This window comes from Ruditapes philippinarum, unplaced genomic scaffold (assembly GCF_026571515.1).
Source record: "Ruditapes philippinarum isolate M1 unplaced genomic scaffold, ASM2657151v2 ctg1909_1_1_1_1, whole genome shotgun sequence".
Classification (NCBI taxonomy): Eukaryota; Metazoa; Mollusca; class Bivalvia; order Venerida; family Veneridae; genus Ruditapes; species Ruditapes philippinarum.
The window spans coordinates 206,445-221,855 of NW_026858687.1; the positions used below are offsets into that span (position 1 = coordinate 206,445).

General features: G+C 34.8%; 1 protein-coding gene across 1 annotated transcript; it reads right to left on the reverse strand.

Annotated features, from left to right (window-relative positions):
• Positions 1 to 1,769: 1,769 nt before the first annotated feature.
• LOC132753965 (uncharacterized) lies at positions 1,770 to 15,317 on the reverse strand. The gene is made up of 10 exons (XM_060744540.1): positions 15,234 to 15,317; positions 14,329 to 14,414; positions 13,130 to 13,252; positions 12,660 to 12,823; positions 11,010 to 11,158; positions 9,450 to 9,562; positions 5,834 to 5,924; positions 4,716 to 4,875; positions 3,333 to 3,459; positions 1,770 to 2,053 (listed from the first exon to the last, which is right to left on the reverse strand). Exons 1-10 carry the CDS (start codon positions 15,245 to 15,247, stop codon positions 1,983 to 1,985), a joined length of 1,098 nt encoding a protein of 365 aa, XP_060600523.1. The 5' UTR covers positions 15,248 to 15,317; the 3' UTR covers positions 1,770 to 1,982.
• Between the last annotated feature and the right edge of the window lie 94 nt (positions 15,318 to 15,411).

Genomic DNA, 15,411 nt, shown 5'->3' on the forward strand with positions numbered 1-15,411 from the left:
TTACAGGTTGGGGTCATGATGTTGAACAAGTGTGCAAAGTTTCAAAGCCATATGTCAATGGACTTTGAAAATATTTGAACTATTACAAAAACTTTAACGTAAATTCTAAGTCGAAAAAGGGGCATAATTCTGTCAAAATGCTTGATAGAGTTACCTCCTCCTGTCTAAAGGTTGGGGTCATGATGGTGAACAAGTGTGCAAAGTTTCAAAGCCATATGTCTATGGACTTTGAAAATATTTGAACTATTACAAAAACTTTAACATAAGTGGTTACGCCGACGCGGACGCCGACGCGGACGCCGACGCTCGGGTGACTGCAATAGCTCTACTTATTCTTATCGAATAGTCGAGCTAAAAACTTACCTCAGCCGAGCTATTTTGGCCGTGTACGTTGACTTTTGTGGTCACATGACCAAAGTTGCTTACCCACGGTGAAACCAGTTTTCATTATATTTTTGCAAATGTGTAAATGTCTGCAGAATATTTTGAAATGTTTTGATTGATAGATAGGTTATTTTTGTATCTATATTTGATATTCATTATTCATTTGACAAGATCTATGTTTATTTTGCTTTTAAATGACAGTGATACGTAATCGAATTAATGTTTTGTGTATTTGTACTTAAAATACAAAAAATACGTATCTTTTTCATTGCATTTCTAAATAACTTCTCTTTGTTTAAACTTATAATATTGTTCTTTTTATGATATAATCAACATAAAAAAACTATTCTGCCACATATGTATGTGTAAACATTATTTGTTATTCAGGGAGAGGAACTAAATAAATTCTTTTTCGTTCTTATCCTTTTCAATTATATGTAATAATTGTATGCATATAAAATGTAAACGTTGATGAAATATTGAAATAAAAATGTTTAAACTAAATCTAAAATCTAACCATCGATATGCCATGTTCTTTTCTGTTTGGAAATTATAAGCTTTACCCCTACACTCGATGCAATTCTCTAGAAAATTCTTTTTTTTAAAATAACTTCGTTCAAGAAAATCAGTCAAGATGGTTTTTATTGATGTATTTTTATATATCAAACAATAGTAAAACACTCAAGTAATAATTGCCAGGGAAGAGAGCAATCTGAAAAATTAAAACGTCATAAACAGGGTCTGGTATTTATAAGATTGAGTATTTTATTTCACTTCTAATGTGTTTTACTTTACTGAAAATACTTTTTACCGCAATTCTTTCACATAACTGACCGAATTTTCACAATAACAATTTTGGTTTTCAAAACATTTTCAATTCTACATATATTTGTATGGGATATAGAATTCAAGTAAGGAATAGAATGTTTCCTGGGAAAGTAAACATTGTTTTTCGTAAAGTGAAACCGCGTGAAACCCCTTATTGTCCGAACACACGGTTTTACTTTCCGTAAAAATAACTGACCTTTTCTTAAACATTCTATGTATGTGTTTCACACTAGAACAGTGGGTTCTACATTTTATCCGATTGAAAATAATGAAATTTATTAGAAAACTATTGAATCAAATAAAATCTTAACCATCAATTGTACTTTTTTTGCCCCAAGCAGATCATAAAATGTCACTTGGTACAGGCACCGATAATGTTGTTTTTATATCATATGTCAACTTTAAAACCAACTTAAGTGCATAAATCTTTGTAAATAACACACGAATTGGGACATATTATAGCCCTATTTTACGGCATTCTAAAAGGGAGGACTAAAAACGGTAGTAACCGAATCCAGCCGATAAAATTTTAAAAACTCATAATTATGTTTCAAATTTTATTTGATTAGCGATATATCTGAATATTTGCATTGTTTTATAATAATATGCTAATACATAAATTATTCTCTTTATACATAAATAACTCTGTTTATACATAAATTACTCTGTTCATATATAAATCACTCTGTTTGAAAATTGTCTTCGTCCGTTGTACAAAAATGTCCCTCGTATATAAGTGTATAATAACTGCCCCTGTTTGTGTACTTTAATTATCCTCGTATTGCCCTTGTTAAAACGATCGTCACAGTAAATATAGCCGTCATTGGGACGTCATTGATATCTGAAATGATATAACAATAAGATTGTTAACAAGCGAATTGTATGTACATTATATTTGTGCTTAAGATAATGATGTTAGATTGTGTAAATTTATCATGTACAAAATATACAATAAAATATTATTAAACTTAACTTAACTGAGAAGATACAATACGTTATTATATCATCATATTTTAATGACATTATGTTATGTCATCTGGTCATTCATTTAAAACATTTATGTAACATCAAGAACTACGTTTAAGTGTCCAAGTGTAGTGTTATGCTCAAAATATCAAAATCATTGATTAGATAGGGAATCAACACAATAAAATTACAATGAAATACATATAAATACAAAGATATAACAACATCTAGTACATCAGTATTGTGATATATGCATTATAAGGATAAAATGTCTTTGTTTTAAGATTTACAAAGGTCATAGCACCAAACACCTGGCCAATCAGATATTTAATAATTAATAATATTTGATTAGCATCATTTTAATTCATGCCATGTTTCATCATCGAACCAATCAATCACTTGTAAAATATGGCTCGGAATGAAACTGTTTTTTTTTCAGAAATAAACAAAATACCTTAGAGTAAATGATGTTCATTTCTCTATCAATATAAACATTCTTGCTATTCAAAAGAAAATTAAACAAACCGATTCTCAAATAAGGACCCGAATGTAACTTCCAATTCCTCTCTTCCAATTTTATCTGCGAGAACAATATGTTGCAAAGATATGTGCTTTGAAAATTAATTATAGAACCAATTTTATTCTAGTACAGAGAATGATATTCAACTGGAAACCCCATAACAACATATATAAACTCTTGCTAAAATTTTAACTGAACATGCATTTACTTATTTTACATAATACATCTAACAAAGGGAGGTCACTCATGAGCAATCAAACAAAAATTAATGGAAGACGTTTGGCAAAAACTTTGAAATAAATCAGATTGCCGAGTGTTTTGGTGTTCTTTCTCTTTTGTATCATAGTCAAACTTAAAAACACGTTCACTGTTGTCACAATTTTAAACCCCGGGAAAAAGTAACCAATGATCGAGCATCTGAATATGATATTTCTGCCGCTTTCCCTTTCTCTGCCGTCACAATATGTAAACCCCAGCAAAAATGAGCCAATCAACGGGCATGATCTGGAGTGCGGGTAACTGATACCTGCACTTCAGTTACCGCACTGTGCATGTATATGTATACTATTTAACTCTGACACTTTTTCAACAGAAAGGTCCCCAAACTATGATACAAGAAAATAGATAAACTAACAATGTAAAGTCCCGCTAGACTGTGACTCAAGCACGTGCAGCACATTGCTTATTGTCGTGGAAACTACTGATCCTGGTCGTACAGACGCTCTCTTCTCAACGCTTCTTTTTTCTCGGCTACATGTCGTCTGCAATTATGATGTTAAAATACAATGTAAAATAAAAATTCAGTCGTACATAGGAAAATTAAAAAATCATCTCCAAAATTAGTCCTGTAGATGTATTAATGAAAAAAAAAAAAAACAAACAAAAAAACAACAAGACCACAATAACTTATACATACATGGCGTTACTCTGAAGGGATTTTGATATTTGTGTTCATGGGAGCAATGATTTTGGTTGCAGCTGGTCTATGATTTTATTTACGTATTTATGCAATGTCAAGCTGAGAATTTACATCTCTTCTACACAAAGGTCCTCAATCGTCACACATTGTAGGAAGTCAAAACGCGTTAAAGTTGAATCATTGACTTTATGTATGCTATGAAGTCATTAAGATTACTATGAAAGCAAAGCTCCTAAATATGGTTGAAAAATGATTTACCCAAAAACTGAAAACACGACGGCATTGATCAACCAACTAGGTGTATAGATTTTTATTAAAATAGCTTACCACACTGACTTTTAAGTAGTTTCAGAGGCATACCTAAAGATATGGGATCTAGAAATGAGCCGTGTCACGACAAAACCAACATAATGGGTTTGCGACCAGCATGGATCCAGACCAGCCTGCGCATCCGCGCAGTCTGATCAGGATCCATGCTGTTCGCTTACCAACCCTATTTTAAGTAGAGAAACTGATAGCGACCAGCATGGATCCTGATCAGACTGCGCGGAAGCGCAGGCTGGTCTGGATCCATGCTGGTCGCAAACACACTATGTTGGTTTTGTCATGACGCGGCTCAAATACTATTACAGTTATGTCATTGAAAGTTAAAACGGTAGATGCCACTTGATTGATCATTACCTTTTACCTTCTCTATGATACATTTTAATCATCATATTTTTAAGGTGTACATTTGAGTCAAGTTTGACATAAGTCTTCAAATAGTATAGAATTTATATAGCCGCAGCTGCAGTATGGGCTATACACATCACCTGGTAGAAAAGTGGAAATAAAAATTGATAGTTGACCTTCAAGTCTGACCTTGATGCGTTGGCTTGGATTCAACTCATTAAATTGCCCTGTTAAGATGAATAACAGAAATAATTTGAAGAAAATCCTATCGGGTATAAGCCTTGTCGTGCGTCAACGAAATTGTTTTGACCTTAAAATGTTACCTTGACCTTGAGCCGGCACAGCGTTGGCTTTGCTTCCAAAGTAATTCCTGTATATCCCCATCAACAATATAATTTTTACATCAACGTAATAATGTTTGCTTACCATACAAGCTGTTGGAGATGTTCCAGGTCGACAGACTTTCACACTACATTCCAAAAATACACTCTCATAGCTGTAAAATTTGAAGACTTGTAATGTGGCAATGGCAGTTCCATTACTATAACTGTTAAAGTTACTTATGAGGTCCATGTTGGCAGAGCATCTGCAAAATAAATAAATTTTGTAACAAAATTATTTTTTTTTCCATTAATTTATAAACTATCAGCTGTATTTCAGTTTTGGGAGGAACAAAGTGTATATAGATTTTGCTTTTTGAGACTGTAAGCTAATGTTTGTTATCATGTGTGAAACTAGACTGGTAGACATATGGTTCATGATACTAGATCAGTGAACAAACGGTTCCGTGACACTAAACCAGTGAACATACGGTTTCGTGACGTAAGACCAGTGAACATACGGTTCCGCGACACTAGACCAATGGGCATACGATTCCGTGACACTAGACCAGTGGGCATACGGTTCCGTGACACTTGACATTATTCTGAGATTAGTGGACATACGATTACGTGACACTAGACCAGTGAACATACGGTTCCGTGACACTAGACCAGTGGACATACGGTTCCGTGACACTAGACCAGTGGACATACGGTTCTGTGACGTAAGACCAGTGAACATACGGTTCCGTGACACAAGACCAGTGAACAAACGGTTCCGTGACACTAGACCAGTGAACATACGGTTTCGTGACGTAAGACCAGTGGACATACGGTTCCGTGACACTAGACCAGTGGACATACGGTTCCGTGACACTAGACCAGTGGACATACGGTTCCGTGACACTTGACATTATTCTGACCCATGAACCAGTGGACATACGGTTACGTGACACAAGACCAGAGGACATACCGTTCCTTTAATAGACATTTCTTACTTTTACAATACTTTTTTTTCTTTTGGGATTGCACACAACAGCCGCTAAGTTCCGTTATGTGTTTTGAAGTAAACAACATTAATTATATGAGATTCTCAGGGTTTTAAAATATTTACACAAGGAAAAAGTAACGGGAAATAATCATTTATAAAATTTCCAATATACAGTTATAAAAATATGAAGACAATTTTAGATTATAATGAAAAAATAAAGATATTAGACCTACCCGCCATTAGAGATTAAACTGATATACTCCTTGGATGAGCGATCGGTGCCCGGATACGCTCTACAACTACTCACTCCCAAACTGTAGTGTTCTTCAAATTTAACATATAACAATTAATTTAACAATTAATTTCAACGATAAACAAAAAATGTATATTATTACAAAACGATTACCACTGCAGAGGTATTCTTAAAAAGTCTATATTAAAGTTTTAAGTAACAATTACAGACAAATAATACGGTGAAATTCCAGCTTTACTTGACTTGAGTAACATGAGATTCAATATGGTCAATATTCAATCTTTTTAGCAAAAAAAAAAAAAAAAAAAAAAAAAAAAAAAAGGCGCCTACTATATTATTCTGTCCCATGCTCGTTGGATAGATTCAGAATTTTTATGAACTTAACGTTCTAAAGCTGGGCACGGACCGAGAACCTTTCTTTTCTAAAATAATAACATTAATAGCAGGTTATTTGGAACAATATTCTGTTTTCATCTAATTCTCTCGCTAAAATATGATTCTATATTATTTCAAAGTAATTAGAAACTAGAAAGAGTGTCCGTATGACATTGCCATTACATCTGACCTTGCCATACATCAGTTTTACCACCATGAGTACATTCTTGACCTCAGTGTTTCGTTTGACACACCCGCACACCCTTGTGTAGACATCTGTCAAATGTTTCGACAATCCATCAAGGCATAACCAAGTTATAAGCCAAAGAAAAAAGCGGACACACAATTTGACCTTTGACCTTTAAATGCAACATTTACCTTAAAGATGCAGGTGTGTGTCTGCACGTAACACATTGTCCAATTGTGCTGAACACACATGGTAAATATTCTAAGATTCAATGTCGTAAAGGCAAAGTTATAAGACGGACAGTATTTGACCTTTGAAAACAAAACGACCTTGGCCAGGAAGGTGTATGCATGGATTACACTGTTTCACTGTAGAAAAGACACGCGGTGGATTTATATCAACTCATCAAGGACTGAGGAAGTTAAAAGACGTTCATGATTTAACAATTGACCTGCTAGTACGACCAAGAGCTTTGTAACACCGCACTTTGGGGTCAAACGCACTTTGGGGTCCGACCCCAAAGTGCGTTACGTACTTTGGGTTCCGACCCCAGAGTGCGTTACGCACTTTGGGGTCCGATTTTAACCCCAAAGTGCGTTAAACAGGTACATATTCATTTTTTAACATCAGGCAAACGACCGCACTTTGGGGTCACAGAAAATCAATGTTCATTATGTTTTAAATAATATATTGTAGTCAAAGCCAATGGTAAACAAAAAATCAAGGTATTAAATAGACACAAACATGTGCCCTGAATTATAGTAGAATCAATAGGGATTAAAAAGATCTGAAAAAGTAAGTGAAGAACTTCTACCAAATAAATCACCAAATAAAGAATTTGTATCAATTATTAAGCTTAAAATATTTTTCTCAAATTTTCCATTTATTTTAAAAGAATGTACACCTTTCATTAACTCCATTGTTTTTAGCTAAATGCATTATTTTCCCGTTTTTTATTTACACATTTTATAGAAATAATTATGATAGTCTTAGCATAGACAAAGGTATAAATTCTGGGAAATCTTAGTAAGACATTTCAGTAAAAAAATGTGCCTGATAATATGTTGAAAAGGGCATTTATTTAGCTAAATGTGACATATAAGAAACTTGACTAGGTGTAGATGCGGCTTAAGAGCGGATCTTCAGAATTATGTAAAATTCTCACTGGGGGTATAGAGAGGATTGTGGGGTATCGATCCCCCGAGGGTTAAAAATAACGTTTTAAAGGCTCATTATGCTTTTATTTGTTTTTCTTAAAAGCTTTTTCATTTTGATGTTCTTCTATATTATCAAAAAAATACACATTGGCCAATTACCTGAACCATCTTTTTCATTTGTTGCTTTTTGGCAATGATGAGTACAGTTATAGTGAATTAGTATTTTATAGGGAAGTCAAATACTACAGTGTTTTGACTTCTTTCATGACAAATAATTTCACATTTATCGCTACTTTATTCAGGTAACAAGCATTTTACATTTCTCAGATATCATTTTTTTAACATTATGAAATTCATGTTTGCTTTTTCTAAAGAAGTATGTAAGATTTACCATAAAAAGCCTCTGGCGAACGGTTGTTACGGAGCTTACAAAAACCCTTAAGTTTATTGATAAGCTTAATAATGTTTTTGTAAAAAAATCACTATTAATAGTCCGATCTCACCAGAACATTGCAATAGAGTATAGTTATAGTTCTTTGGAAAAAAATATTAACTGCATTTTATTTCATTCCCAATATATTTAAAATGGGGCTCAATAGGGCACCACTTTTTAGTATATATATAAATATATAGTCCGCGGTAACCCAAAGAAAGGTTCTGCATATGGTCTCGATGTGGTTAACATTTGTCACAGGGTGCCTTAAAATCCTTCATGGGGTTTCGAATATAAGGAGCGGACATGAAACCCAAGTCTTTATCCTTTGTCCTGAAAGTGTGACCCCGTCCTTGAGCCGACACCCCTGGCATATAAGTTCTGCACATTATCTGGATGTGCTTAAGAATTGACCTAAGTTTCATAATTCTCAATTCTCAGGGGGTGGGGTTGAGTGGTGCATATTCATGGAATAATAACTGATCACCAATCAACAGACCTTTCCAAATAAACACTTATATAGATTCTTCAAGATATTCGCGAGTGTTTATATAATAGTATATTATAATAAAAAACAAAGTTAAATAAAATGCATATATTAAATTTAAAAAATGGGCCGAAAAGGGTCGACCGAAACCAGACTTGTCCGGCCGAAAACGACTGGGCCGATTAAAAAAAAATGGGCCGAAAGGGGACCAAACCACTGTGCTAGTTTTATTATCACCTATGGGATGTTATCAGATTTGAAAGCTGTTTTTATTGGCTTAAATATGTATGAAAAATAAAAAAAAGATATGTACGAAAAACAAAAATAAAATATGAATGCAAAACTAAAAACATATGTATGCAAAACTGAAAAAAATATGTATGCAAAACTAAAATAAAATATGTATACAAAACTAAAAACAAAACAAAATGCAATGTCACTTTTATGCCACCGTAATTTTGTTATATGAACACAATTTTTAGATATTTCAAGTGGTAAAATTAATGAAACTTTTATCACTTAAGCATCATAAAGTATTGACCGCCATCTTGAACTCCACCTCAAATATTCCAATGCCGCAGATAGAAAATAAGTCAGTACTCAGTATTTAAGCAGAATTCAGATGACACCCTTAGACCTCTTGAACCCAAAGTGCGTTGATATGTAGCATATTAACGCACTTTGGGGTCAATTTCTCGATTTTAACCCCAAAGTGCGTTTGACCCCAAAGTGCGGTGCGAAGTTTGACGCACTTTGGGGTCGGACCCCAAAGTGCGTTTGACCCCAAAGTGCGGTGTTACAGAGCTTTAAGGTGCGGACATGGTTCTTGCACACATTACATCGTCTTACTTTGGATATAGAACTATAAATATTTTTAGAGAGAGAATTAGATGAAAACAAAATATTGTACCGACATACCTGCCATTTGTATCAGGAAAATCACATATATTAGTTTACCTGGAAAGAGAATTGTCCAAATTATTTCACTTCCCACAGTGGTTGATGTGGCACTCAGAGATGATGTCACGCTGTATATAGGATCAACGCTGATGTGGTCTCGTACTACCAACCTGGTGGTGATTACCAGAAGAATAATTGTATAGGGTATAACCATTAGAACAATATTAAAACAGATTAAACAAAGGTGCTTAATGAAGCCGATTATCTGATACCAAAAATTATATGATGAATACTTAGATTAAGTGGAACATAGATATGTATGAAGTGACAGTTTCTTTGAGAGTTAATATTGCTTCATGTAGCCATAAATCATTAATGATTTCGTCTTTAATATGTCAATAAAATAAAACATTATGACAAACTTTAATAGGATTAATGACCAAAGATTTATTCTGCAGGGTCTTCGTTATTTCAATTTCGAGTAGTATGATATTTTCAAGTATTAATGAAATACAGAAAATAAGAATCCCCATAAAAGCTGAAAACGGCAAAATTGTAATTGTTGCAGACTCGGTTTGATCGAGCCTGTTCATGGACGGTACTGTCAAGTGCAAACTACCGTCCACGCCCCCTATCACCGGCTTAAGCAGAATTCAACATTTTAACATAAAATGGTAAAATTTTGAATGTGTAAACATCTGCATAAGTGTTCATACGGCGGTTTTCATAGAACCTTCAATGTGACACTTCCGTGCCATTCCATGAAAAGCGGCGTATGGTTCCCAAGTAATTGAAAGCATGTGCCCTAAACGAGAAAACAATGGGCGGAACTAAAAAAATGGAATTTTGAAAGGGGATCAGAGGTTATGTAGCCTATATTGTCTATATAGCGTATATATATCATAGTGTAGACTAGTTTGAGTACAAAATCATGAAGACTTCAAGTTGAATACAGTAGAATGACGACTACAGTCTCAATATCATACAATTAAGCCTATATCTTTATGAACTAAACTTTGAATACAAAACAATGAAGAATATAGCCTGTATGATTTAAATGAAAACTAAGTCCACAGTCTGTCTTGATACAATGGAGTGAAAACCAAAGCTTTAACACAGACATAAATAACGACTTAAAACTTAATTGCATTATCATGAATACATTTTCAAAGTTTATTTCAGCAAAAAGCATATTGACCGCAGACAGACAAGGCATCAGTGAGGGCAAGAGAGGCAAGGGAGGGTTAGGGCCAGAGAGGCAATAGAGGGTGAGGACGAGAGGCAAGGGAGTGTGAGGGCGAGAGAGGCAAGGGACGGTGAGGGCGAAAGAGGCGAAAGAGGGCGAGAGGGGCAAGGAAGTGCTAAAGAGGCGAGAGAGGACGCTAGAGGCTTCGCTTCAAAATGCTAGAGAGGGATATGAACCCGATACTGAATATCAATGATCTGAATTATGATCACAAACTATCACGTTTAATGTGAAATCTTTCGTTAAAATTCAGGAGTTCTTTTCATAAAAAACATAGGACCGGTTTTAGAACTCTTGTATGGAACTGGGGAAAAAACAGAAGACATGTAGGCACATTTGTGTTATATTTATATATAAATGTCAATTCTTACTGAACTGAATAAGTATTGTTGATTGTATGATTAACTCCCTCCTTGGCAATCTCCACGCATACGAATTTTACTACCACACTTTTGCCAGCATGTAGTTTGTATATAGCTTGTCCACTGTACGACTCGCATGTTATAATAATTGTCTCATCCTGCGTAAAATATATATATGTGTAACATGAGTATTTATTTAATTACAATTTACATAGTGCGTTTGCGACCAGCATGGATCTAGAAATATATCATTTGATATTCTTATAAAACATGGTTTGAAGAAAAAAAATGTTATTTAGTATGAGCATTTATATTGATAACAATATATAAATCTCACAACACGTATATATAATTCTTTCGTGGTTTCTTGTCATGTCTGATACTAAATGCTATCGAAGTAATTATTTATAATAATTGAGCCCCGTCATGACAAAACCAACATAGTGCGTCTGCGAACAGCATGAATCCAGACCAGCCTGTGCATCCGCGCAGTCTGATCAGGATCCATGTTGTTCGCTTACCAACTCTATTACAATTAGAGATACTGATAGCGAACAGCATGGATACCCAGGTATAGAACTATCAAATTTCCCTGACCTAGCTGCATAGCTTTATAACAAGAAATAATCTCAAGTTCCTACGGCATTTCAAACCCACAGCACTGTTAGACAAATTATAAGAAATCAGTGAACTCAATCAGTGGGCCATAAAGACCCTTACTTCATAGCCCTTTCTTTATGTCAGTTAACTTTATGAAATTATGAGTTTACCCTTAAATTTATCACATATTTTGTACAATCATCGTAAAGAATGGTCAACAATGATGGTAACTAACGAGTGTTCTGTCATCAGTAACATTCAAATAACATTCATACAAGTTTCTACATATTACTACATCAGCATCTCAAGGTCAATAGAGAGGTCAATCCATGTACTGACCATACATGGATATAGTACCCGTTAAATGCACAATTGTTTATAATCTGTCAGGTATATTAGTATTAAAGCAATGTACAATAGTTAGTCACTGGTTGTATACATAATTGAGCAGCCTCACGTCAAAACCAACATCGTGCGTTTGCGACCAGCACAGATCCAGACCAGCCTGCGCATCTGCACAGGATCCATGCTGTTCGCTATCGGTTTCTCTACTTGTAATAGGGTTGGTACGCGAACAGCATGGATCCTGATCAGACTGCGCGGATGCGCAGGCTGGTCTGGATCCATGCTGGTCGCAAACGCACTATGTTGGTTTTGTCGTGACGCGGCTCAATTATATTTTTGGTTTTACGCCGATTTTCACACATTTTTGGTCACATCACGGCGGCCGGTTCATATTTCCGGCTTTCCTGGATAATTAACCAGTAATAACCTGTTTCCCCGCAAGTGACCGACTACTAGTCATACCAACTGTGACAAACAAAAAGACCGATAGACTCAACGTCCGAGATAAGTTGTCATGGAGAAATTACGCCTCGGCAGGACCGAACTAGCGAAATCTGGATTACTAATCTGATGTATTCCCTATATAGTCAAAAGGCCACCGAATATATTTTCTAGTATTTTACATTTCTACTGCAATTTTCATTTTGTATAAGTTAGTCACTTTCTAACGGAAAACAGTAGGACATTTAAATTTAGATTTAAGCGTTAAATAACCTTTGAGCATCCTGTTAATGTCACAGTTGTCGCATTGTCATTGTGCACCGTACAAGGTACGTCATTTCCGCCGGCGACGACCTGCATGGCATATATCTTACTATCGTCAGGTAGATTATACACATTGATACTGTCATCAGGATTGCACCGGTATTGTAACTGTGCTAAAATTTAAGATGTAAAAAGTTCTAGAATATAGTTCTTAAATGTGTTGGTGACAAAAATGACCAAGGATGTAAAACTCGACACAATTATGCCAAAGCATTTGAAGCTTTCATAAGATCTAACTGTTATATAGAAGGCAGCAAAGAATTGTGTAACGTCATTTTCTAAGTCGAAACATTGAAAAAAGATGACCATATTAGCTTGACACACAAATATATCACTCTGTTTCTCCTCTTTGCTGTTACCAGATATCCAGTGTTTAAGAATAATTTTGTAATAATCCAAAATATATGTTATATACATACGTTTACATGAATAACCATCGCCAATAAATCCCCAATCACAGGTGCACGTGAAACTGCCTGCTGTATTGTCACATACACCATTTATAGAGCAGTTATGCCTACCATCAGCGCATTCGTCTATATCTAAAATAAAATACAATCTTATTATCTTAGTTTATGTATCATAAAGACCAATCACTTAAAATTATCGTTTTTTTCTTCCAAAATTTCTAACCTAATAAGTGTACACCTATTCGAAAGCCTGGAAACTTCATCAAGGTATGGTGGCTGATGTGGAACACTTTTGTGCGTCGTGTTGTCGCCAACGACAGCATAACAAGATAGGTTGTGTTGTCGCTATCGACAACGCAACGCGCAATGTGTACCAAATCAGCCAACATATCGAGGATTGTTAGAAACAATAAATAATTGTTAGCAGATGTGCATTCATTTAAGAAACGACTAGGAATTCGGAAAGCATTGATGATCATTTGTTTTTGTTTTTGAAAGGCTGTCTTACGTTGAGTCATGTAATACTTTCCTTTCTGACTGATGACTGTCAAGCTTTGTACATATTGTATCGCTCACAATCTTCACAGACATTTTTTAACTGCAGTGCAATTTGTGATCGAATGATTTATTATAGAAATTGAGATGTATTTGAAATCTCTTTGTCAAGATGAAATAAAGGTAGATTCTAAACTACAAAGAAGCACAGGGCATGGACAGAAGATTTAAAGAACATGGGAACGGCGGAAAGATTCCCGGAACATGTATCATGAGGACCAGCGTACGGCCGAGGGAAGTGGCCCAACAAAGAAGAAAAGGACGACTAGGAAGTGTACTAAGTTAAGTGATTCTCTTGTACGTACGGACGGCTTTGAACACAGTCCTTTTGCTTAGCACCAGTAGCCTTTATCATGACTTTCTCACTTTTATCATTAATGTCTTAAAGTATTTTACGTTTAGCAGTGAGTACTAAATGACTGCTGCACAAAGACCGACCTACTTTTGGCTAAAATTCATCTTTTTGTTTAATATTCTGGAAGTAAATTATCACTACTTTGTGCTTTAAAAAGCAAATTTATTGACCTGTCCGGGGTCCGTATGCAGACAACAAAAAGTCTAATGAAAGAAGAGTATTTCATAGTCGGCCTGATGTGAAAACTTTAATACATGTATAAGCAAGCTTTAATATAAAACAAAGAAAAAAAACATACCTAATCCTTTAACTGGTATGCTACAAAACAGGAGAACCGAAACATAAATCAAATACAGTTGGTAACTGCACAGTATTCTCTTGATGCTGCGAAAAATAAAATAGAACAGTATTGATAGTGACTATCTCAACGGTAAATAACTATTATAGTAGAAATTTGCGTTATTAAAAGAGACCGTATAATGTAGTTAAGGGTCATTTTTCATTAAAATTTCATTAAAAATCTCTGCTAGAGTTATGGGCTTTGATAAGTGATCTCCTATTAGAATCCCTTAGGCATGGATTATGTTCAGGAGAATGCTTTAAATTATTTTGATGATTGATGCAATACTTTCATTACGAATTTTCTTAAATTTCAAATATTTTTTTATATATAATTCAGTAAGTAAGAATTATGGACTTTGAAAGTGACCTCCATTTATGGACCTGAAGACATGTGTTTCTATTCAAGTGGACGCCTTTAGCACGGTTTAGTAGTATTGCATGCAAAACTTTTTAAGTAACAAAAGGGCCATAATTCTGGCACTATCTATGTCAGCGTTATGGGCCTCTAATGGTGACCTCAAAGAATGATCCCGGAGACACGTCTTTAATCACATAACTTCAGTAGTTTTGATGTTATACACACAACTTCAATAAATATTTTTTAAGTAAGTCATGTGCTATAATTCAGTCGCCATTCCTGTCACTTATGAGCCTTAGCTATATTGAATGGCGTTTTGGTTGCAATTAGCATAAAGGTAACAGACCAGGACTGTTTTCTAAATTTAAACTGTTAAAAGCGCCAACCGCCGCAACTGGGTCTGTTAATACTATACAAACCTAACGTACAGTTACGTTACTATAAAATAAATAACGAAATTGATCAATAATGTTATTTCGTAATGCACGTAATGTTTCACTTACCCCAATATTTCCATCGTAAGGCTGTCCTCCGTTCTGAAATTCAGTTGACACCTCTAGTTTACCAGGTTAAAGGCTGTATGATTAAATTGCACGGAAAATTCGTGATTAATCGTCAGTATTCATATCACTATAAAAGCAAGGTCAAAAGAGTAAATAAATAATATAAGGTGTCCAGTAA